The sequence below is a fragment of the Pinus tabuliformis genome, chromosome 7, assembly GCF_031772625.1.
Source record: "Pinus tabuliformis cultivar Carrire ecotype Pingquan chromosome 7, CPIR1, whole genome shotgun sequence".
In the NCBI taxonomy this organism is placed as follows: domain Eukaryota; kingdom Viridiplantae; phylum Streptophyta; class Pinopsida; order Pinales; family Pinaceae; genus Pinus; species Pinus tabuliformis.
Genome location: NC_142293.1, coordinates 1,370,581,627 through 1,370,608,171, shown reverse-complemented (window position 1 = coordinate 1,370,608,171; position 26,545 = coordinate 1,370,581,627). Strand labels below are relative to the sequence as shown.

The 26,545-nt window shown below is 38.8% G+C and overlaps 1 protein-coding gene across 33 annotated transcripts in view; it reads right to left on the bottom strand.

Moving 5' to 3' along the window:
- The window catches only part of LOC149252728 (kinesin-like protein KIN-7E, chloroplastic), a 370,076-nt gene that overhangs the window by 58,036 nt on the left and 285,495 nt on the right, over positions 1–26,545 (bottom strand). For 5 of the 33 annotated variants that reach the window (XR_016266983.1, XR_016266993.1, XR_016266988.1 and 2 more), the window contains exons 25-27: positions 13,109–13,253; positions 12,728–12,812; positions 12,571–12,652 (exon numbers count right to left, since the gene is read on the bottom strand). Coding sequence is in view for 9 of the 33 variants with exons in the window: in XM_089459767.1 (XP_089315893.1) it covers positions 12,736–12,812; positions 13,109–13,253 (222 nt within the window). In the remaining 24 variants the exon portion in view is untranslated. Of the gene's footprint in view, positions 1–12,282; positions 12,813–13,108; positions 13,254–26,545 lie in introns of those variants that run through there. The other 28 variants (XR_016266990.1, XR_016266999.1, XR_016266998.1 and 25 more) reach the window with 10 other exon arrangements.

Here is a 26,545-nt window from a genome sequence, read left to right as displayed (position 1 = left end):
CAGAGGTCCATGCAAAAAGATCTGCGTGTGGCTAAGGAGGCAATTTTCGGGGAATAAATTAACTGTGGGTTGAGAAAATTTTCACAATAATTTTGCCAGTATTTTTCTTCATATTAGATTGCCAGTAGAGCATCTAAACTATTGTACTTAGATTTGTTGTTGTAGAATAATAATAATAAAACCCTCATCTGCTGCATTGATTTTCCTAAGTTGGGTTTTTCCAAGGACAATTCTCCAAAAATAACTATGTTAAATTTTTTTTGTGCTAGAATTTCTCAGTTTCCAGTGTTTTATTTTCGGCAGTATTTTTATGGTGAAAATTACAGTAGTGATTTATTCATTATTTGTCGTATGAAATAAACTGCATAATTAAATTTGTAGTTAGGAGAATAATTTCCAATTACTGCAATGGATGAAATTTTCACAGAGTTTTTGACCAGCATTAAATTTCGGGAGTTGGAGCTTGGTTTGACATGGTTTGGCTTTGAATTTGTGATCTGTTTGGAGGGCCAAGTTGACTAGAAGGTTGATCGAACTTTTTTAGTGCACTTTGACCTGCGTTGACTTTAGATTATGGGCTAGGGTTTCCATAGGTCAACGCTTTGACTTTGACTAAATTTTGTGGGAGATGTGTTGATTGTTTTGACTGATTTTGACTAGAGAAAGGAGGTCGCATCATTTGGCAAGTTGATCAAATCTTTTGGAGCTGACTTTTACCATTGACTAGTTAGAGTTGTTGTTGTTGCTATTGACTTTGACAAGAATCTGCAAATTTGACTTTTGACCAAAGTTGACTTTTTGGGCTCATCTTTTATTGGATATTGGATTGGTATTTGGATAGTCAAGGCTTTGATCTTTGACTCTTTATTGACGAACTTGAAGATTGTAACTCTCTGTTGAACATTTGATGACAATCTAATAGAAGAAGAATTGGAAAATTGTTTTCCCCCTTATAAAGTTTTTCCCTGGTCTTTGACCAAATCTCGTGTGTCTATTATTATTGGTTGTCTTTTATTGTGTATTGGTTTATTGTTTTATCTACAATTGCTTATTATTGCTAGAAGATATTGGAAATTAATTGCTAATTGAAGAAGAATTGGAATAAGTAATTGTGTTAAGCATAGAACTCGGGAAAATTAACATGGTATCAGAGTTGTGATGCAGACAAGCCCAAAGAGACAAGAGAAAAGCTATCACCTTTGAAGGAATCTGATTGGAAGAAGCTTATTTTGGTCATGATGTCTACTTCATACTTCAAGGATGGAGAGAAGCTAAATGACTCATCAAATTTTGTTGCTTGGAAAATCAAGTTGGAGGTGACCTTGGATGAGAATGATGTCTTGGAATTATGTGAAGGAAAGGTTCCCGAGCCTCCAAAAAATGTTTTTGCTATTATCAAGGCCAAGTACAAGCAAGGTGAGATAAAAGCATAGAAAATTATCATTGATTCTTTGAAAGATAATTTTCTTACTTATATTTCAAAGTTAAAGAAGTCCAAGGAAATCGATGATAAGCTAGTTGGGATGTATGAGACCAACAATTTGAACAATATTCTCTCCTTGAAAAATCAACTCAAGGCCATCAAAATGAACAAGGGAGAGATTGTGCAGTCATACTTCATGAGGATATCCCAACTCAAGGATCAACTTCCAACTTTTAGAGAACCTATGTCTGATAGAGAGTTGGTGCTCGATACACTTGGAGGCCTTCCTCCAATTTGGGAGACACTTATTAATACTATAAGCAACAATGATAAGTTCCCGACATTTGATGAACTAGTGGGAATGTGTACTCAAGAAGAGACCAGGATGATTTCTAGAGGGAGAATTCAAAAGCATGAAGAAGGAGAACCCTCTGCATTTGTTGCTCAAGACAAGAAGAGGAAAGGAAGAGGAAGACCATTTAATTCAAGAAAGCCTAGGGAATCTAATAGAAGGATGACAAGTGAGAAGGATCTATTACATATTCAATATTTCAATTGTCATAAGAAAGGTCACTATGCCCAAGATTTCCCTAAGAAGAATGACGCTCTTAGAACCTACAACAGCAATCATGGCTACAACAATAATAGGTCTAATGACAGAAGAAGAAGAAGAGATGCTCATGATGATAGAGATGCAGGTCACCGTCCTCAAAAGAGATCAAGGAATTCAAGGTATGGAAATAATGTAGCTACTACTCAATATGAATATTTTCTTATTTCTGCACTTTCTAGCTCATCCCCTCCGGATTCGTTTGATTGTTGGTTGATACATAGTGGGGCTTCTAGACACTTCACTGGGTATCGTGAAGTCCTCTCAAACCTGGTTGAGAGGGAGATCAATTTGAAAATCATTCTTGGGGGCAATTCTACTTATCCTGTGAAGGGCTTTGGTTTTGTTTCATTTCAATTGGATTATGGTGAAATCATATATCTACATGATGTTATGTACGTACTATTTAAAAGTGTAACTAGGTTCGGTCTTCATAATGATATGTAAATATGATTTTATGTAATGAGATGTAAATAAGAAAAATGAAATTATTTTATTGACTTTCACCATGGGTTTCATCAGCAAGGATTTTTTTTTGAGTCAAGACTCCCATTGAGAGTCTTCAGAATTTATTTGTCATCTAGTCGTAAAATGTAAGAGTCATTGTCAAGTAATGAAGTCATGTTACACCTTGTAAAAGGTCATCTTGTCTATGTAAAAGTATCCTCCAAGAACTTGTCACCTAACCTCTTCAAGTCGGCCTACAAACGATGAAGACACTGCTAGATAAAGTCGGCCTAACTCTAGCTCTCAGGTCGACCTAAAGGTCAAGTAAATAAGTGTATAAATAGGCCAACTCGACCTCATTTGGGATATACAATTCGGACAAGCAATTAAATCTGAATTCGATCTAGAAAGAAGTGTGAAGAGAAGGTGAAAAGAAGTGCGAAGTAGAAGCAAAAGAAGGGGAGTGCGAAGATTCTTCTGGGCATAGCGAAGATTCTTTTGGGTAGTGCGAAGTTGGTGCAATGAAGATTCTTCTGGGCAGTGTGAAGTTGGTGCAACAAAGTTTCTTCTGAGATAGCGAAGGAATGAATCTTCTGGGGAAGCAAAGGAAAGACTCTTCTGGGTAATCAAAGTAGGGACTGAGTTTCTCTATAGAAGACCTAGAGACCAAAATTCTCTAGGGAAGTTGTGAAGGAGCAGTGGAAAAGGATAGAGACTGAGTTTCTCTAGAAGGACCCAAAAAGGAGCAGTTCTAGATCAAGAAGAAAGGCAAAGGATGGAAGAGGTAGAGCATTAAGGATGGTGACAAGGTTCTTGAGAGGATACTAGAGTCAAGGGTCTATGTCAAGGTCTTGGTACTTATCAATTGAAGATATAGAAGAAGAATTTTGATTTGGTTTTCGTCTCAAGAGGTGAGAGATTTTGGCCCTGGCTGAAGAAGCCTACATACTGTGTCACTTGTCTTTTATGCATATTGTTAATTGTCTTGATGAAAGAATACATTAATAAGCTAACAAAGAAAAGACTATAAGATAAAAAATAAAAGTGTGTCACAAGAAATTAGCAAGTAGAGAAATTGTTAACTTTGAAACCCTAGATTTCTCAACACATATCAGGATTGAAGAAGAACCTTGTATCTATATCTTCCTTGGAAGACAAAGGGATGAGAGCTCCTGGGGTTGAGGGATCTCTGGACATTAGGATAGGGTATGATCCTTACCCTTGTGGTAAGTAGATATCACCTATTGTCATTGTAGACCGTGTGTGTGATCATTGTCATTTATGACAAGTAGGTTATCTCCCCCTACCATCATGTCTAGGACTTGGCAAAGTATACCCTAGTTGGCACCCTACCCACAAGCTCAACTTGTTGGGATTGTCCCTCCCCATCTAGCCAATGGTGAGGAGACTTGGGTGTGTGTGATCCTCATCACTCGTAAGTCGGGTATCTCTCCCAAGTTAGAGAGGACGCAGGAGTTCTACCACTTGACTCTTGAGGGTCAAGGTGGAAAGATCAGCAGACAAGAAGATGGATGTGATCCTTACCTGACATGGTAAGTGGTATCTCGCTTATTGTTGGATATCGGGTGCAGATTTATCTCCCCTGTGATTATTCTTCTTCTTTAGATTCGAGAGTGTTCAGCAAATGAGCAAAGATGAGCAGAGACAAGATATGACATGACACAACTATGACAATGATAAGACATTTGAGATGAGCTTTTTGATGCAGTCAAAAATTCCTACATCACTGAGAGGGAGTGTTGAAATTTGGCAACTTAGGGAGAAATTCCCTCCTTCCGGAAGGCTTCCTCACCCTTTGGAGACCCTACTAGCCCTTGGAAGAATTTAATTTGGTCAAGGAGAAATATTATTTTTAATGTGAATCCCACATGTGCACAAAAGTTGGCCTGGGCAAGGAAATTTATCCTCTTCCAACACATAAATACACCTCATTTCACATCATTTGGAGGCATTATCACATCAAGCATTTCTTCTCTTGTGTGGTTCGACTACTTCTGAAATTGAAGGTTCATTTTCACACATGCAAAGGAGAGAGAGTCATTTTTTGTTGGCTGAATTTGTCTTCTATTTTGAGCCTTTAACCAGCATTGACATTTATGACTTGGAGCTTGGTTTGACTTGGTGTGACTTTGAATTTCTGATCTGTTTGGAGGGTCGAGTTGACTGGATGGTTGACTGAACTCTTTTAGAGCACTTTGACTTGTGTTGACTTCATATTCTAGGCTAGGGTTCCTACAGGTCAATGCTTTGACTTTGTACAAATTCTGTGGGAGATTTGTTGACTATTTTGATCGATTTTTTGACTAGAGAAAGGCAGTTTCATCTTTTGGCAGGTTGATTGAATCTTTTGGAGCTTAATTTGACCATTAATTGTTGATAGGTTAGGGTTGTTGCTGCTACTATTGACTTTGACCAAAATTTGCAAATTTGATTTTGACCAGAGTTGACTTTTTGGGCTCATCTTTGATTGGATATTGGGTTGGTAGTTGGATAGTCAAGGCTTTGACCTTTGACTCATTGTTGATGAACTTGAACATTGTATCTCTCTACTAAACATTTGATGACAGTCTAATAGAAGAAGAATTTAGAAAGGGTTTTTCCCTGGTATTTCACCAAATCTCGGGTCTCTATTGTTCTTGGCTGCCTTCTATTGTGTATTGGTTTACAGTTCTATCTACAATTGCTTAATATTGCTAGAAAATATTGGAAATTGATGGCTAATTGAAGACGAATTGGAATAAGTGATTGTCATAAGCATAGAACTCTGGAAAATGATCATATAGGACATACTAATCCTCTAAATTTAGCCATAGAGCCCTCTGTACTCACTCTTTTGAATTTACACTTTAAATCACTCAAAAACCTAATCATTGAATATTTATCTTTGGGTTAATCTTGTAGTAGAACTCTTAGGGGTTATTTAGCCTAAGACCATTTGGGTTACATAATCCCTAAGATCCACTAGGAAATTCTCCCTTGTGGGGATTGTATGCAATCAGAGAATAGCAGGGGAATAGTTACTAAGGTGACAGTGGTAACTAATCTCTTTGATGCTCTCAATCTAGATTTCTTAGTAAGGCTTTGCACTAAGGTGCTAGATTTTGTAGTAGCAGATCCTAAGCCCCTTATGGGCACTTGGGTGAGCCTAGAGAACATAAAAACCATATCAACATGTTGAAGATTCATGCCAAAACAACCTAAACAATACTGCATGCCATTTCCAAATTGCAAAGCATTATATGATATCATTCAGAGCATTTCCAAGGCGTTTTATACCCGTATTGGTTCCCATATTGGTTATAGGCATGTGGATTGGTTGGGTATTTCCTGCAACTTAGCATTCTATGATATCATTCAGAACATTTCCAAGGCATTTTATACCCGTATTGGTTATAGGCATGTGGATTGGTTGGGTATTTCCTGGAACAGGCACCAGGCTACGCATTTTTTCTGAGAAACAACTAGTTACACAATCTGCATTTCCTATGAAAGACAACCTTAACCAAAATATGTACACTGTAATAAGCAAATAACCATAATAACACAACCAGAAGTTTAAAAAAATTCTAAGGCGCCTTACTAGAACACACAGGTAGTAATGTTGCCTCATATTTCAGAACCAAAACTTCATTTGCACTTAGGTTTTGTGAACATTTCCAAATAGCATTTCCTCTACCAGCAAAATAATGAAGACTGCAAGCCTTGTTCTTGAGAAATGCAACATATGTATTTATTTGTATCTGTCTATCTATCCATTTATATATATATGATACTCGCAATACAGAAAATTGGTGATAACAATGAATGAATAATGCTGCAGAGGAATTTCAATCACAACTCATGAACAATAACATAACATGCATGTGTGATAAGTCATCTGATTGGCACTCCAGGCTGGCAGAGCATATCCAGTCATCCCATCTCGCCTCTAATCTGCATTCGGAATCTCCCTCTGCTCCCCGTCGCAAAAACAATCATCGTCCTGCTAAAATAACTCCCCCTCCCTCTGCTATATGTTTGGATGGTGTTAAGCTGGTGGATCGTATTGCAAGCTTACAAACTCGAGCCCTGGTTGGAAAGTGGTACTTCCCTGATATGGACGATAACCAGATCCGGAAATGGCTGGGAGCTCAATGGAGCCCGCTCATTGGATACACACCCACCATTGTCCGTCTAATGCGTGACTGGTACAGCTTCCATTTTCTGAAGGTCAAAGATCTCAACATCATTTGGAAACTCCCATGGGTTCATGGGCGGAGTTATTTGGCTCTTCACAGATGGTACATTGGCTTCGACCCCCTCCGGAACACCCCTCAGAACAACTTCATTTGGGTCAAATTACCTGCGCTGCCCATAGAACTGTGGACGAAGGAAACTCTTTCCTTCATTGGCAATGCTATCGGGAAATTTATTTATGTTGACCCTGGATGTCTAGGTGCAAAAGACAAAAGGGTTGCTTGGCTTCTGATTGAAAAAGACTACAGGGGTGGTTTTCCGGACCACATCGATCTGCTTTGGGGCAATCTATCTGCCTGTCAAAGACTGGACTATTGGGGCGTTCCTTTTAGGTGCGCTCTGTGTCATAAAACGGGTCATTTGAAAGATAAATGTCCTCGGGTGCCTCATGGTAAGTCATGGAAAAAGGTCTATAAGGTGAAAAACAATGCAAATATCTCTGCTGTGTCTCCCAATTATGAAATTGGCGAATTGCACAAATACATTGATGTGTCTCCTTCTGCTGATATTCTCCCACAGTCCGGTTTTCATATTTTTCCATCTTCTCCTACACTTCTGGGGAACCTGTCCCACTGTCCTTTCCTATCGCCCTAGAATCATAAACCTTCCCTCTCTCCTTTACCGAGATCGAACTCTATGGGGAATATTAATGCGGTATGTGCTCCTATCTTTTCTCCCCAGCCTCCCCCCCTGAACCATCTCATGATGTCCTGAGAGACCCTCCTCCCCCATTGCCCAAAGATTGTTGCCCATCCCTAAAGGAAGACATCCACATCATCCCCTCATCTTCCCCGTCACCTATCAGACCTGATCACTCCCCTATTAATCTATACCATTCCCCCCCCCATGCTATCACCGAAGCGCTCGACGTCCAAAGGTAAAGCTCCCTTGACCCACATTTCCCCCCCATTCTCTCCTCTCCCATCCCCTACCAACTCCATTGGCAGCGACCTGGAAATGCTGCTCCAGAAGAATTCGCTCCACCTACTCCCCCTGACTATTCATAAACCCCGAAGATCTATTTCTCCTGTCATCAGCCCAAATTCTGCCAAAAATATCACTGTTCGCCGGAAAAACAATAGGGGCAGTAGGCATTTTAGGGGCCGCAAAGGATCTCGGAACCTGAACTTTCAAGATTCCTCCCTTATTGATATTCCCATCTCTCATATCTCTGAATCCGAGTCTCTTAGAGCAGAATTGCCCGAGAACACTATCAAATGATGAACATGTTGTCTATCAACATAAGGGGTTTAGGAGCAAACCCCAAATATATTGCTCTAAAAAAATTATTTTTCTCATCTTCATACAAGTTGATTTTAATACAGGAAACAATGCACAACAGTCAGGACACTATCTCATTCTTCAGAAGAATGTTCCCAACATGGTATATAGCGGCAACGGAGGCATCGGGACTCTCTGGAGGACTAGCGGTGCTATGGGATCCGAGGTGGATCTCTGCTAAAACTTTCAGATGCCTTGGAGGTATCTTGATCACTGTTAATTATAGAGGATGTGCTGACAGGATTCATATATTGAATGTCTATGCGCCCTACAAGGACAGAGCCTCCTTTTGGAATCATTTTATTGCCTCTGGTATCCTAGAAAATGAATCGCTCCTCATCGCGGGAGATCTAAATTGTACATTGGGACCAGATGAAGTTTGGGGGAAGGGGAAAAAAGCTGACTCTATTGGAGAGAAAATTAGAGAAGCTATGCTGCAATACAACTATGTTGACATCTGCCCGAAATCTTTGTCCCCTACTTGGGACAACGGTCGTTCAGGGGAAGCCTATATAGCAAAAAGACTGGACAGATACATCATGCACGAAAATCTACTAGAGAAACATGGTTTCCCGAGCTCTCACACTCTCCCTGTTTTTATATCGGACCATCGGCCGATTACTCTACAATGGATGAACCCAAGATCGCGGAAAAGTTATCCATTCAAATTCAACAGATATTGGCTAGAAGAGGAAGCATTTAACATCATGGTTCACGAGTTTTGGCTGGCCAACAGTTCTTCAATTGAAGCCTCTCCATCGGAAAACCTGATTGGCAAAATGAGCAATCTTAAATCCAAAGTGAAAGAATGGAAAATTCAGAAAAAACAATCAAACTGTATAGAACTGAAGAAGATTGAAAAAGAACTATCTGAAATTGCCGATGGTATGACTTCCCATTCCATCCCATGGAGCACTCGGGCACGGATCTGGGAACTTGAAAAAAGGAAACAGAATATATTAAAGATTGAAGAAATCTCTTGGCGGCTCAAAAGTCGAGCAACTTGGCTGAAGGAGGGTGATAAAAACACCAAGTTCTTTCACCGTTTTGCCAGCAAAAGACGAGCTTCAAATACTATTTGGCAAATCAAGAATGAAGATGGAGAACATCTGTACTCCCAAGAAGACATTTCCATAGAGGCTGTCAATCATTTTAAAAAAGCATACAAACGAGAGCCTAACAGAGAGATAAATGATATCTTATGGGGCATAGATCCTTTTCCAAATATGTTCGACGAAGAAGATAATGAAAGAATATTTGCTGTTGTATCAGAGGATGAATTACTCTCTGTAATGAAATCATTTAAAAAGGACAAATGTCCTGGCCCAGATGGCTGGACCGTAGACATTTTCATCCACTTCTTTGATATAATGAAAGGAGACATCTTGGGGATGGTGGAAGAAACAAGATTACATGGGAGAATTCATCAAAATATTTCATCCACCTACATAGCTCTGATTCCGAAAAGAAAGGACTCCTTTTCTTTTGCTGACTACAGGCCGATTTCCTTATGCAATGTCATCTATAAAATCATTTCTAAAATTATTGCAGAGAGAATCCGCGGCAATTTATCATTTCATATCTCTAAAGAACAGCATGGGTTTTTAAGTGGCAGAAACATTTTAGAAGTCGTGGCCATAGCTCAAGAAGCTTTGCATTCAATGCAAACAAGAAATGTTGGTGCTGCCATTCTTAAAATTGATCTTAAAAGAGCCTTCGATTGCCTTGACTGGAGCTACCTGAGATGTCTACTTTTCAAGATCGGGCTAAATGACCTGTGCACAAAATGGATCATGGCATGTGTAGAAGGAGTCAACTACGCGATTCTCATAAATGGATACCCCACAACTTTTTTCCAGGCTGAAAGAGGTCTCCGCCAGGGGTGCTCGCTGTCTCCAATTTTATTCATCTTGGTCATGGATACCCTTAGCCTACACATCAAAAAAGCAGTTACAGCGGGGAATATTGACCCTCTTCCCATCTCCAGAGGTAACTTTCTAACACACAATCTCTTTGTGGATGACGTTCTCCTGTTCGCTATGCTTTGCAGATTTACATGGCATAAAATGCTTGAGATAATAAATTTATTTCAAAGGGCTACAGGCTTGTATGTCAACGAAGGCAAATCCACATTTCAATATGGTAAGGTTGATGCAGAAGAGATGGAATATATCTCACGACTATTTAACATACAGGTTGTTTCCTTTAAAGAGGGGTTTAAATACTTAGGGTATCATCTAAAACCCTCGGGTTACAATACTTCTGATTGGTCATGGATCATAAACAGATTTTATAAGAGAATATCGGGATGGGAATTTAAAAGCTTATCACTAGCTGGCAGAGTGATATTAACACAGTCTGTTCTTGCTCAAATATGTGTATATTGGGCGCATCTGTATTACCTCCCAACAGCTATAATAAAAAAGTTGAACAGTTTAATGGCAACCTTTATCTGGGGAGGATGCAAGGATAAGAGAAAATTTCATCTTACTAAATTGGAAAACATCTCCCTTCCAAAAAAAAAGGGAGGCTGGGGCATCATGAACCTGCGTCTCTTTGGCATGGCTTTACTGTGCAAATCTTTGTGGCAAGCGGTCTTTGGGAATTGCTTATGGAGTCAAACTATCAAAATGAAATACCTTGGAAATGAAGATATTTACTATTGGTACAGGAACAGTTTTAAATGGCCTTCTCAAGGATCGGCGATTTGGAGAAGTCTACAAAAAATTCTTCCTTTTTTCTACAGAAACCTTATATGGAAATTACAAACTGGAAACAACATCCTCATTGGTGTTGATGCAATCAAGGGCGTAGAAATGGAACCTCCAATCGCTCCACAGCTGCTCTCGCTCCTCCACCAAAAAGGACTTTTCTTCTGGGCACAGGTTATTGAAGGATGGAAGGATGCCATACCACAATGGAAATCGGACAGAGGACTGGGCCTAGAAGGAGAAATGGCTGCCCAATGGAATAGAATTGTTTGGAATATGAAATTTGCAGGATTTTATAAAACAGAGGACAAAGATCGCATTGAATGGCAGGTAAAGAAAGACAGGTCCATTGTATTAGTAAAAGACATATATCTCTCCTTGATAGAATTAAGAAGAGAGGTCCCCCGCAAAACCTTTCCTCACTCTCTATGGAAGGTAAGCTGCCCGCTAAAAATCATTATGTTTTCGTGGCTAGTATACCATAATAAAAATCTTACTTGGACAAATTTGCAGAAAAGGAGCTGGCAGGGGCCAGCCATTTGCATAATCTGCCTTGCCAACACAGAAGACAACCTGCACATTTTTTTAAACTGCCCACATTCTCAGGACTTGTGGATGCAACTGGCATCTTATTTTGGCTTTCCTGCTATCTCTCACCCATCCATTACAGAAGCATATGAATGGTGGGGTAATCAAAAAGCTATCTGGAGACCCATTCCATTAATTGTATTCTGGTTCATATGGAAGTGGAGGAACAAAAGAATCTTTCAAAACAGCAAGGAGAATTTTGGGCGTGTTATGGACAAGATTATTCCTTATTATTTCTCCATTCTCCAAAACATTCCCCAACAGAAAAATCAGCAGATGACAGCCTCCGACTCTCAGCAACTTTCCTTCCCAAGGGCCCACTTTGACGGTGCAGCAAAGGATGGCATTTGCGCTTGTGGTGTTTACATTGGTATAACTAGTGATCTCCAATACCTCATGTTTTGGAATGGTGGCCACGGGACTAATAACAAAGCAGAGGCCATGGCCCTGCATGGACTGCTTCTTTTCTGTAACTTCATGGACATTGGTCCTATCAATGTCTATGGAGACTCTAAATTAATCATAGATCATGTGAAAGGCAAACATGACATCAGAAATGACAGCCTTACAGGATGGCTGGGCAGAATTGCATCTCTTTGGAAGCCTGATATGTTCCCTATCTCACATATAAGGCGTAAACAAAATGAAAAGGCGGATGAACTTTCAAAGAAAGGAATGCAATCTCCTTTCGGTAAGTGGCACCTGAGCATCTCTATGGATTCCTGTACATTTGTCATTCAGCCCTTCTCTATGCCCAGCATATAAGGTCGACAATTTTCTGGTATGCTTCATAGCTCCTTTTTCTGGATAATTACTCAGACCTACAGGTATCTACAAAGTTTTGAAAGTTTTCTAATTGTCTATGATGAATTGCAGTCCAAAATTTTGTATATGTATCTATGAAAAATGAACAGATGAAAATACTCTCAGAATAGATGCCATTCCCGGGAATAGTGCCCGCCATATTTCTGTATATTCAGACTTTTTTTGAATATAATATAAATACCATACTGCTTTTTCTTCTGAAAAAAAAAAAAAAAAAAGTTATAACACTGTTTTATGATACATGCACAGCGTAAGCCTCTTAAACATAGAGCAGAACCATCTTGGGATTTCTGCTGGCGCAAAACCTGCTAAGTGTTACTGAGGCCTGATCTACATGAACAAGTATTACCCTTCTTTTACAAACATGAAAAAGTGAGCTCAGCAGTTTCACAAAGATTCATCCCAAGCAAGAAGAATCTGAGTCTCACCTCAAGATTTATGTCATAATTCTGTCTGTAATAAGACATCTTTGTTACTGAGGCCTGATCTACATGAACAAGTATTAACCTTCTATTACAAACATGAAAAAGTGAGCTCAGCAGTTTCACAAAGATTCATCCCAAGAAAGAAGAATCTGAGTCTCACCTCAAGATTTATGTCATAATTCTGTCTGTAATAAGACATCTGCAAACTGGACATTCTGTGCATGCTACAGCGCATGTCTTGCACACTGCAAACAAATGAAAAGAAGTATACAATCCTCTTAACAGGCTAAATCAGGTAAAAATAAACCCTCAACAGAATAAATGTATGAGAACCATTGATCCTATACATGAGTATGCATATAATCAATATTTAAGTGTACTCACAGTATGCAAAATATACCAAATACCAGATAAACAAACCAAAGTAATGTGACTCACCAACTAATCAAGTTGAAAATACATAGATATTCTCACCACCTATGTTTTGAAAAATAAACTTGCAAAAAAATACTAGCATATTGAAAACAGGGTTATAACTTACAAACAAAATGCCGGCAAGGAAGGAGAACAGCTGCAGTTTGTGCCACAAAGCAGACTTTACAGAACTTGTTATTACAGTCTCCATTATATGAGTCGATCAGACCACCTCTGAATCCTTCCTTTTCAGGCCTTTCATGCATTCGAAGCTAGATAACATTTCATAACATTCCACGACTATAAGTATCCAGAAGCTTAACTCTCATTATACGAGAAAAGTTTTCAAACTACAATAAATATGCAGTAGTCATTTGTATATGGTAAATTCATACATGATTTGTGGAGATAAAATGAAACTACAAAGATATGCATAATATGACCTCATCTAAATGAAATATATGATAAATCAGCCACATTGATCAAATCCATCAAAATCACTATGCCACACTATGCCAAGTGTTGCCTCCCCAACTTGCACTTAACGAATAAGCTTTAATCCACAAGGAGCCACCAAAGAGGGAACTACTATGATGGTTACCACTGTCACCTGAGCAACCTATCCTTTAAGCCAATTCTCCCTAGGCTCAAAGGGGTTATCTCTAAGTAGGATTACTAATGCCAGGCAATGGGGCACAAGCCAATAAAAGAGTATCTTTAGTGAAAGAATGTTTTTTGTATTTTTCAATGGAATTAAAAGAGTGATCGAGGGATGTAAAGATCCGTGCTTGTTATCAGACAAACCCTCAGTTCTTGAGATAAAGTATTAAAGCTCAAGCAAGGCATTGGCGTAACTAAAAGGCAAGCCATTGTCACCTCACCAACGCTTTTCTAGTATCTACACCCTAGGCTGGCTCTACTCCAGCTCAGGGGGGGCCTCTCTAGGATAGGATTGCTATAATTCATGCAATAAAGATCAAGGTGAATTGAAGGAATTATTCTAGTGAAATGGTTTTTTATGAATTGAGTAAATAGAGTGGATGGAAGGACTGGCGCGACTAGTGTCTTTCCATTGGCAATGGAGTCAAATCAAGGCTCATATGGTAGGATTTCGTAATGATGGAAAGGGAGTAATATGGCTGAAACCCTCAAGCTACATTGACTCCTCTTTTATCCCAAATTGCATAAATCTGCCTAAAGACTTTACTAGAAACAACAACATCCAATACTTACAGAAATTATGATCTCCTAGAATGAAATATATCTGCATTTAATTAAGCATTGAGAAATAATGCAACATAGACAATGTTCTCGTTACCCACCAAAAGTGGGTGACCTCATAGAAGAAAAGTTTCTCCCACACTCTACATCCAGCTGGCGAGCCAGCAGCCCTTAATAGCCACCACTAGCCACTGATGTGCCACTAGTCATCTCTGCCACCCGCATTAGTCATATGACTTCACAGGCATCTTGCAAGAGCAAGTGAAAGAAGGTGGGCTCCCAGTCGAAAGGCACTTTATTCATTTTGCAATAAAGTGCTTATGCTTGTTTGCACTTTAGCCTTTTGACATGGATTATGGGGTGACCCTGAAGAAGGAGGGGTTTTGACCGTGATCTTGTTCCCTCACCTTAAATTGGGGTTAATCGTTGATCCTAGTCTAGTCACTAGTCGGACCTCCCCTAATGGCCCAAGTAGGTATAGGAGGGGCATTACTTAGGAAGCCCTAATTCCATACTTACCACTTTCCATCTTACATTACAAATCCTATATTCCACCTCCATTCTTCGAGTTCAACTAACCATTGGTTCTCTAGGATTTGGTGCCCATACATCCTCATACCTAGGTAGGGCCCAAACTTGGCCTTGAGAGGTTGATGTGATTAAAATAAAAAGAAAGAGCATATGATGGCCACAAGCAAAACAAAGAAAGAATATCAAAATGGAAAAGATGGTCGAGACATACACATTAGCATGTGGGAAAAATCCTAACACGAGCTCTACCTCACTCAGTATGCCCATCACTCGATTCCTGAGCATGTGTTGTTTCTTTACATCATAAAGGAACCCTAGCATGTACCAGCCCTGATGGGCAATGAGTTGCAACCACATTAAGACGTATTACAACTGTTATACATCATACAAAGCAAACTCTAACCCTTTGAGCTATGAGTAGTAATACAAAGAAAAAGAAAGAAAAAGCGAAAGGCACACAAGAGGGGTGGAAAAACAAAGGTTGAGTTGGTAACTCATGCATCCACGAATGCTCCTTCCTGACATCTATACACTAAGGACGTGGATCCCCATCATGATGGTCCCTTTCACCACGGCACTTGGCCATGAAATCTTCCCCCATTCGTTACCATCGTTGTTCACATAACACCTATTGATTGAAGTGTGGAACGACTAAAAGTCAGCGCTCATTGTGTGTTTCGTGACATGTGCCAAATAGCCCCTCGAGAATCTGTTAACTCCAGCGATGTGTCTGTTTACTAACACATGCGTGTTTTGGTGTAATGGTAATCGTGATTCCAACAAGCGGTATCAGAGCCAAAGGTCTCAAGTTAGAAACACACCCAGGTCACACTGGGGGGGGAGATTGTTGGCTGCATAAAAGTCAGCGTTCCTTGTGTGTTTTATGACATGTGCCTACAACCACTCGAGGATTTGTTATCTCTGGCAATGCGTCTGTTTACTAACACCTGCGGGTTTTGGTAAAACAACAATCATGATTCTAAAATGAAGGGTGGATTAAGGAAATGTCATTTTCCCTTGGGGGATGGAAACACCTAATAGGGTGGTCCTTTGGCCACTCCTACCTAGGGAGGGAACACCATTGCAAGTGGAAAGCCCCAAATTTGAAAGGGGAGCCTTGTTTGTAGTGTCAAAATAGAACTTTACTCTCTAGCTTGGTCCACTTAGATGGAAAAATGATTATTGTACCTAATGATTTTTTGCTTGCTAACCTTTGTGATGTGATTGTTAGGTGGTTCCACAGCCTTGGCTTGGGTCACCTTAATTGGGACCCAAGCCTTCAGAGAAACATATTGACACCCTGTTAATTTTAGTTATGTTCTATGCTTAGAGCAATTTATTTCAATTTTCACAGTTAGCTCAATATCTTTTCCAGATTAGCAATCACATCAGCATCAAAGTAAATTGTAGATAGAACATAAACATAAATCATAGAAGACAAGCCAAGACAAGAGGACACAAGATGTGGCGCTACAAACCCCAATATGGGGAAACCCTTGATCAATTCTTCTTATATGTTCTTCAATAGTCCAGCAGAGAGAGAGATATTACATTTACAACAGAAGTCAACATTTTGACTTATCTAGATAAGAGCATAGATCATCTCTAAGAAGATGATACATGAGATTAGTTGAAGACATGTTGTTTCAACTAATTCTCCAAGGCGACTCCTTCACCTATCATTGTGCTGCATTTCGTCATCATGCTACACCTCACCGCGCTACACCAAGCTGCACCCATCATCACTATGCTACGTCTCATCACGCTTCATTAATCATGACTGTACCCATCAATATATTGCATTATCTGCCATTGTTGCGCCATGTTGCCATATTGACCTATGTGTTGGCTGCATCTTGCTTGCTTGTTGTTCGTTTCTTGCTTATTGTCCCTAGCATGCTTGTTGTCCTCAGCATGCTTGTCGTTGCATGCTAGTTGTCCCTTGCATGCTAGCTGTAACATTGCATGCTTAGTGTATTTGCTACCAAGTACCATAGAACTGTCACAATGTTAGTTAGTTGTCCCTTACACGCTGCTCTCCTTTGGAGACAGATGCTCTGGCTGTTCCGGCAGTTTCGGCAGTTCCAACTGTTCCCAGCAGTTCTGGCAATTCCACCTATTCCCAGCTATTCTGGCTTCTGCCCTCTACGTCAGCTTTCTCGCCTGTTTTGGCAGTTTTGGCAGTTCCAGCTATTCCGCCTATTCCCGGCAATTCCGCCTTCTGCCCTCTGTGTCAGCTTTCTCGCCTGTTCCGACAATTCCTGGCAGTTCCAGCAATTCCGACTGTTCCCGGCAGTTCCAACAGTTCCGGCAATTCTAGCTATTCCCAGCAGTTCCGACAATTCTGACTTTTCCCAGCAGTTCATGACAATTCCGGCTTCTGCCCTCTACGTCAGCTTTCCCAGTTGTTTCGGCAGTTCTAGCTATTCCTGACTATTCCGGTTGTTCCGACTTGATCCCTCTCATTCTCTATAAAAGGAAGCTTTCTAGCTCCTCATTGCAACAAAACCTCATCTTCTAATCTACTGAGCTAAGCTTTGCTAGAATATTTTTATAGATTAATAAAAGTCTTTGAGGTTTCAATTCAAAGTGTCTCTCTCTTGATTATTCATGGTATGCGCTAAATAATTTTAATGCTCTAATTGTGTTCATTGTTGAAGATTATTGTCTCATAGCCAGTGGTTGGATTATCTATTAGCACAGGTATCTTGCTTTAGGTATCGGGCTAGAGTAAACACATTGAAGTTGGCAGATCTAGCAGGTATCTCTAGATCTCTGGTCTTATTGTGTGAATTGAACCCCTCTAGAACTAATAATCTATCTCGAGTGTGTGTAGGGATCTTCAGATGATTCAACGCTTGGGAAACCCCCAAGTACATGAACTTTGAAGTGATCACATCTTGTTTCGACTCTGAGCTTATCTATCAATTTGTGTTGCAGGGCTTTGGCTAGTACATGAAAATAAAAATTTTACTTCAATTAATTATTTTCAAATTTCTACTTGGCTAAAATGATTCATTTGCTAATTAGAGCTCAAATTTAATTGTGAAAAGTGTAAATAAATTGTAAATATTTTCTACTAACCCTTGTAACTACTTGTTATTTTTATATAATTATTTGGGGTTTTATTTTGAATTTCTTCTAGATCTTGGGCTTGGCTCTATTTATTTGACTTGCAGGTGCCAAAGGATCAAATTTTGAAAGATAAATTCTAAGTGTGAGGATACTAGCCCTCACCTAGCCTAGACAGCTAGGGTTTGGGCAGTATTCATCCTTTGGAAGGGTCATCTAGCCAAGAGAAGGAAGTCGTTCAATTTTTGAAGGTGGATATATGGTCGTGACACTAAGATCTACAAGATCCAGGTGCCAGAAACTTAATGCCTAGTGTCCTTGTGGAAGTCGCTAGTCCTGGGAAGCCTATTTGCTGCACAAACTGGGGTTTTCTTAAGTGTTTAACATCTTAAGTGGTTTTGCAGGTGGTTTCCTTGAGGTTAGGGTCATTTTGAGCTTTAACAAATTTTGTTTGCAGGAGGTGGCCATAGGGATTTTGACTTTTTAGGGCATTTGGCCTTGCTGCAGCCCAAATAGGCCTATTTCAGCCTAGTTGCAACCCTCAAAGGGCCTATAAGCCATTGCCAAAGGCCTATTGGGCCTCTAGGACCAAGTCACAGACATAATTAGGCCATAAAGATGTAATTGCAACCTTTGATAGCTTGGAAATTGGATTGCAAATTGATTTTGGTGCTAACTCTTTGTGTTTGCAAGCCCAATCACAAATTTGGCAAGGGTTTTGTAGTGGTTTATCATTGGTAATTTGTCATTTTTTGTTTGAGGGCTAACAAATTTGTTTTGCAAGCTTGAGATCAAATTTGGAACAAGTTTGTGGGCTTGGAAAACCATTGTATCCATCACATTAGCCCTACAATCTTGGTCGCTAGCATTTGGAGGCCTTCTAGTCCTAGCCGCATACACTAAAATGCTGGATCTATCATTTTAATAGGGTTGGAAGGCTAATCATTCTGGTTGCAACTTACAAGTGTTAGAGAGCTCAAACAACATTATTTTGGTGCCTCAACCAACCAAGTTTGCCATCAAAGGAAGGTCACTAGGCCTTAAGTGTTTGATCTCTCTAGCCTTTCCTCTTTTCCTGACTGTCACATTAATAACCATATGTAAAGCTAATCATAGAAGTGGCTTAATCTCATAACAATCATGTTAAGAAGAACTAAAAACACACTATAATAAGCCTAAGAACCTAATGGATTAGCTCACATTAAGTAAAGGCTTATTCATCATTCTTAATGTGTGATTTTGGGACCATTTTCACAATAATAAGTGGTTGATCTGATTGGTGCATTTTTTAGTGATCATTGAATGATAATGACATTGGTGCATTGGTCTCTCTTTGGCTCTTGAGGATAAGATAAAAAAGCACTCTTGCATATTAACTTTTTTCCTCTCGCGTTCTTGCATCATCCATAGCTAGTCAGAAGCATTTGTTAGTCTCTTCATACATTGTATATCACTATTAGCAATCTCATCTAATTATTTACACTAAAAATTAAAACATAAGGGTTAGTAAAATAATTTTACAAAATTATTCACATTATTTACAAATAAGAATTACAAGCTCTAATAAGTGGATCTAACTTTATTGCTCACTTGAATTAGCGGAAAATTTGAGTGGAGAAATAAATTTTTAGTTTTAAGCCATGGCCAAGTTGTTGCACACAAATTTTTAGATAAGACTTGGAAAATTTGACAAGGGTTTTTACACTGCTTGTCTTGGGAGTTGGTTGGTCCAACCGAAGACTTCCCCTCACGCCCAATATCCGAATATCAAACAATCTCTACAGGCTTGAAATAATGTTATTAGATCATAAAGGGCTAGATACACGTTAAAACCCTCAATATCTAGAGATGCCTAGCAGATCGAGTGAGCTAGATCGCTTTTCTGAAACCAGTACCTAATGCAAGATACCTGCGCAAATAGATAATCCAACCACTGGCAAATGAAATAATAATTGAAGCATTTGAATCATTGACCGGAGAATCCATAGTTTTAACATTTTTGTACCAACGTTTCAAATCCCAAATGGGATCCATCATCAAGATATGAGAATGATGATAACAGAAGAGCAACAAAGAAGTAATAAATAGTGAAATTTTTAGAACAACATACTGTCGGCTGTAATAATCATTAATTAATTTAATTAATTTTATATAATTTAATATTAATTTGTTTTAATAAATTACTATTATTTTATTATTTTAAATTTTGGAAAAGTTCATAAATTAATACCAAACCTAAAGATTAAATAGGGACTAAACTAAGACTAAAGAAAGCCTAATAAATTAAAAAGAAGAAATAATTTCAATATAAAATTAAAATAATGTATTAACCTAATTTATATTAACAATTATAAATAATAAGTATTTATAATTGATTAATATATTAATTAATTGTTATATAGAAATTATTTTATTTTAAGGAAAATAATGCTAACTAATAAATTTTTAAGGGCTATAACTAAAACAAAAATAGGATGAAGAAACTAAAAATCACTAAATACTAGGGAAATATTAATTCTTATATAATTTAATTAAAATATAATTAAAATATTAATCAAATTATATTAACCATTATAAATAATTAATATTTATAATTAATTAATATAATGATTAATATATTACTTAATAGCAATAAAGGAATTAAAATATTCTAGTATTTAATGGAAATTTTATACCTAGATCTAAATGAAAACATAGACTAATGACACGAGAAGGGAGAGGGATAACTTACCTGCTGAGGCCTTTACCAGGGGATGTGCTTGCGCTTTTTATTTCCCTGATCAAGGGAAGCCAGCTCCCACTAATCTCCACACCATTATCCCTGTTCAGATTATGAGGATGTTTGATGATTTCAAGCGCTTCTCTGATCTTTCGTCTCTGATGTTGCTCTTCCCTTGCGATAATTGATGCGCTTTCCAGACAGATATGGTGCTTAGTCTTTAAGGAGTGCTCTGCCAGGGCTGAAGTACGAGATCTTCCGTTCTTAATATCAGCGCCATGTTCCTTGAGTCTTGTCTGGAGGGAGCGACCTGTTTCACCAATGTAGCTTTTTCCGCAGGAACACTCTATTTTATATACTCCTTTAAGCTGATGATTGTCGATATCATCTTTAACAGACTTCAAACTTTGTCTGATAGTACCTGGAGCTGAGAAATGTGTGATAATGTTTTTCTTTTTTAGGATTTTAGCGATTTTGTCTGTAATTCCATGGATATACGGTAGAAAAACAATACCACATTTAGGCTGGTCTTGAGCCTTAGGCTCATGAGACAACATCTTTCTTTCAGCTTTCTCAATGGCCTTTTTAATTTCCTGCTCCTTGTAGCCTATACTTTTAAAAGTTAAAATTAGATGCTTCTTCTCTTCGTCCAGGTGCTCTGAGTCGGAAATTCGAAGGGCTCTGATGGCCAGCGTGTTTAGAACACCAAACTTCTGGGCTGGGTGATGGTGGGAATCAGCATGGAGGTAACTTTCTGTGTGGGTTGATTTCCTGAAAACCTTATGGCCCAAAGAGCCATCCTCTTTTCTGATGATTAGGACGTCTAAAAAAGGAATGCTCTTGTTTTCTTCAAGTTCCATTGTAAACTTTATATCTGGAGAGATCGAATTTAAGTGAGTGAAAAACTTTTCGAGTTCTGCTTTACCATGAGTCCATTTTATATTGGTGTCATCGACAAATCGCTTCCACCAGGCTGGTTTCAAAGGATATGAATTCAGGGCCTTCTTTTCAAAGTATTCCATGTATAGGTTGGCCACGATTGGCGAAAGGGGGGACCCCATTGCCACACCGGATGTTTGTTCATAAAGTACTCCTTGGAAGGTGAACACAGTCGACTCAAAACTGTGGATTCTCCGGTCAATGATTCAAAAGATTCAAGCCACAGATTTCTAAAATCCAATAATTGAAGCAATTATATTCAGTAGAGCATTAGAGCACGATTCAAAATATCATTACCACAAGAAGAGAAAAAGGAACACGAACGCAAGATAAACCCCCAAAGTCTTTGATTTTATTAGTGCAAGATAAAATTACATCCAGTAGTTTGACTCACAGCTTGCTTAAGATTTTTCGTTTCAGTGCATCTATTGTTGCAATGAGGAGCTCAATAGCTTCCTTATATAGAAAAAATGAGAGTGTGGGAACCCTACAAGCGAAAAACGGATAGCTTGACTTGACCCTGGAGAATAACGGCTAGTTGATGCTTAATCCATGCCAAAATTAAATCTTGTCCCTTGATTTGGAAGAAAAATTCGAATTTGTTGATGAAGGCCTTGATCCCATCCAAAAAAAACAAAAAAAAATTCCAACCTTCTTTCCTTGCAAATTGATCCTTAACAAAACCACCATGTGGTCCAAATGTTTGATTTTTCTTAAATATTGATTTTTCCTTTGATGGAGGACCTCACAAAATTGATCTCTTCTAGACCCACAAATTTTTGAGGGATTTTCCTCCTTGGAACTGAGTCCTTCAAATTTATTCTTCCTTTGGAAGGTCACTTTTCTCCAAAATTTATTTTTCCACTTGGAGAGATGTTATTTTTCTCTCATTTCAATTTTTTAACTAATTTTTGGCTATCTAATTTTCTTTTATTTTTGCCAAAAAATAAATTAAATGACTCTAGAAGGGTTTAAACATATTTTCCACCTTCCAAGTGGGTCTAAAAAATATTTTGGCATTGGTGTCTAACTATGAGTAACCATTCACCAAAAATATTCCTGACAACACTTTTGCATCAAGATATTACAAGAATCGCCCATAGAAGGGGAATTTTACAATAGACACCACCTCTTAGACTCAACCAAATTCTGCAACACAAGACACATGATCTAATATGATAAAAATACATAGACTCGATAACACTAGGACTCGCCTAAGACCTTACCAACGAATTCAACTCTAGCTTTGGGGGATGCTTGGGAGAAAAAATCTGCTAATTATTCGTGTTTACAAACACAATAATTAGGGAGGTTAAAAAACTCCCTAGAATCAAACCCTTTGTTAAGAATCAAAAGCTTCCCTAGGTATTGTTACATGGCTTGATAGTCATACTAGAATCATTTTTACAATAATTTTGCAGAATTTGGGATTGCAACTAAGACAATGACTGAAAAATTTTATCCACTGTTGTGTAAACTGCCTCCTGGAACTGTTGACATATGCATGGTCAACATGAGGTCCTATAGACTTTTGGCATTTAGGGTTTATAAACCTTAGCAAAAAGTTTGAGTTAGGAAACCCTAGAATAGAAAGCCTAAATAACCATTTATTTTGTGAAAAGAAAATCTAGGTCTTGAGATTGATAGAAATGACATCATGCTAATGTGACAAAAGGACTAACAAAAAAATTCAAGATTAAGAGGGAGTTGACTCTCTTCAAAAGGATAAGTATTCTAAACCTACTTTCTTTAATTATTACTATTGTTACGTAATTTGCCTTTTGTTCTTGCATATCCTTCTAACAAAGGTTGCAGGTTGAGACAAGATCTATCTATGCCTAACAGAAGGAAGATTTGGAAAAACATAGTAAACCACGAAGACAAGAAGAAAGTAGCTTGAAGTATGCATCAAAGGAAGTCAAGGAAAGAAGTTTACCTATCTCAGCTAGAAAGAGGAAGATGTCAAATCCTGGATGGATGCAATACTACTTGAAGGTTGGTAGAAAATTTGAAGAAGTTTATGATCAAAGAAAGAAGATGACAGATCAATGACAAAATCCTTTAGCAAGAGGTTTAAGTATTCTGATATCGTTGTACCAATAGTTGATTGGCCTGGTTCAGAATACATTGATTGAGTTGACAATATTGATGTTGATACCACTGAAGATTGGGAGTTGATATGATTTTTTGGAAAAGCATGAAAGCAGAACCTTGTTACGAAGAAAGAAGTTGTGAAATACTTGTGCATGTTGTTTTTCCACGATCTTGGGTCTAGGAAAGAATCTTAGAATCTCTAATGCTACCAAACCAATAATCACAACGATATTACTTTGCATAGCAAAATATAAACAGCAGTAAATCTACGAGTGCACAAAATATGGACAACTTTTTACATTTTTCAACCCAACTTCGTCATATTAATCAATATATAATACAACAGTCTAGGGCTCCGGTACTAGGGATAATGGCCCTCAAATATCCACAGATACAAAGATACAAAACTATGGCTTAGAGTCAGTCCATTAACAACCAATCTACCCTGAACAGGATACTCTGACCATATGGTTGATGTTTTCGACTTCACAGCTCCCCTCAGTCGTACCTTGTATTTGCCCGATCCTTCGGCTCCCAATCTACAGCACTGCCTCTATCAATGATCCAAGTCCATCTAGACACAAAACCTCAGCTATCCAATCTGCTCACTAGTTGTGCCTTAGTCCATCAAGGGCACAACACATCAAGACTCCTGTCAAGTTGTTCACAACTCCACTTGTAAACAACTCTCCATTGCCCACTGTTGCTCCGCAACTACTCAGGGACTTCAGCCCACTATGGTCGTCCTACACTGCTCCAATAAGTACCAACATAGGGCTCGGAGGGCTGCCACTTATCACTGCAAGACGTCCATAACCCATAACGAACACAGGCTAGGAGGATTGCCCGTCATCTGTTGTAGAAGTTCTTCTCCACATACAAGTCTAGGGCTATTGCTCTGCTATTCACACTCCCTTCTAGGGTGAGTCGATCTGCTCACAACTACTACCAATCTACAAGGAAAATCAATCTTCTGAAACTAGAAGTTCCCTGAGGAATATTTTCCCTCGACTGTGTGTGCTTCTCTCTCTTCCACCTGACGTTGGCTTGCTCTAGCGAACTACTACACGAGCCCTTTGCATCCTGCTAGAGATCTGCCCAACGAAAAATCTGCGCTGCTTACTCTGCCTCTGGAACTACTCGATCTAGAAAATTGCATTTTCCTGCTCTGAAAATTTGATTTTCCTCAAGTAACTCGACCTTCCTAGCAAAAGATTGCGTTGTACCTTCCAGAGATTGCACGCTAGATTTTAAGGCTCTCTAGGCCTTACAACTCCCATAAACAGACCTCCCATCCAACGTTGCACGAAGCGGAGATGAAGCAGGGAAGTTTTTTGGAAGCGGGGACGTGGAAGTGTCATTTCCCAAAAATCTAGGAAGCAAAGCATCTCGGAAGCGTCTACTATATATATATATATATATATATATATATATTTTAAGGCTTTCTAGGCCTTACGGCTCCCATAAACAAACCTCCCATCCAACGTTGCACGCAGTAGAGATGGAGCAGGGAAGTTTTTTGGAAGCGGGGACGAGGAAGTGTCATTTCCCAAAAATCTAGGAAGCGAAGCATCTCAGAAGCGTCTACTCTATATATATATATATATATATATATATATATATATATTGCATTTATATGAAAAAAGGCATCCAAAATAACAAATTAGTTTAGAAGACATGAAAACATGCATATTTCTACATAAATCAAGATAGATATGGCATCCATTATACCTAAATGATTAATTATTCCAACATCAACCATCTACAATCTAGATTCCTCTTCTCTTGTCTAGCCTTTGCCTCTACTCCAATTCTATAGGGATTTTTAGTCAACATTGCCTAATTTTGATCAAACAACTTAATCCAAGCCTTAGGGATTTTAGTCAACATTGCCTAATTTTGATCAAACAACTTAATCCAAGCCTTATAATATGGTAGAGAAAGCTTAACATGCTTGATCAATGATTTTGATTTGAGTGAAGGGTACATAATTGTTAAGGCCATGACAAAGGAGTTCAACAATCAATAACACCAACACTAGGATACATATAGGCTTGGTGCTCTTGATTAAATGCCAATCACATGCCCTCATACATGATATAATCCAATGACACGCCACAATCCCATTGATCCTGAAAACTGTTAAGTCTGCTGAATTTTTGAATGGGATATGAAATTCTATTTTCTTCGTATGAAGTTTGATGAGGTTGGAACCACTCTCAAACATCCTGAGTCCTTTCATGGTAATGTTAAAAAAATAAGTAAAAGGATGGAAATGAAAGATAAAGGAGAATGTCACTTTTACCTTAAGAATTTAACATTACCATTAGGGAGCATCTAGGAAGCGTCTAGGGAGCATTAAGGAGCACCTTGGGAGCATTTGCAAAGTGTAGTTCCTCACATAACAATTCGAAATTTTCAAAAACAAAAAAATCCCTGTGGAACCGTGTGAACCATCTACCTTCTCTCGGATTCGCTTGCAATCCATGATGGATACACGCACAAACCTTCACAAATCTGCACCCGATCCTTTCCGGATCCACAAATCGGGCCCCCAAGGATCCAATTTTCCAAGAATCGCAAAAAAAAGGCAGAAGCGTGGATACAATTTTCTGATCCGTAGCTCCACTGAAGGATTGGTGGCAGATCCGTACGAGATGTGGATATGCCTCTGAATCTTGGGACAATTACTGCAACACTCTTCCCATCCTTCTGCAATCATACCTAGAGACTTGCAGCCCAAACAGAGATAAGAAACAGCCCTAAACTATGAACAAACCTCCCAGACCTTTCCTCCTTGACCTGGAACCTACTCCTAAAGCATTCAGTCCTCCAAAAAGTCTTGAAAAGGCCCAACCAAACTCCCTTTGCTAAGGCCGCTTCAGGTCTGCGCCTAGATCAAAGGTAATCTTGTGATATTTCACACTTGGAGGATCATCATAAGCCTCTCATACAACCTCCTTTAATACCTTTTCTAAAGGTTCCATC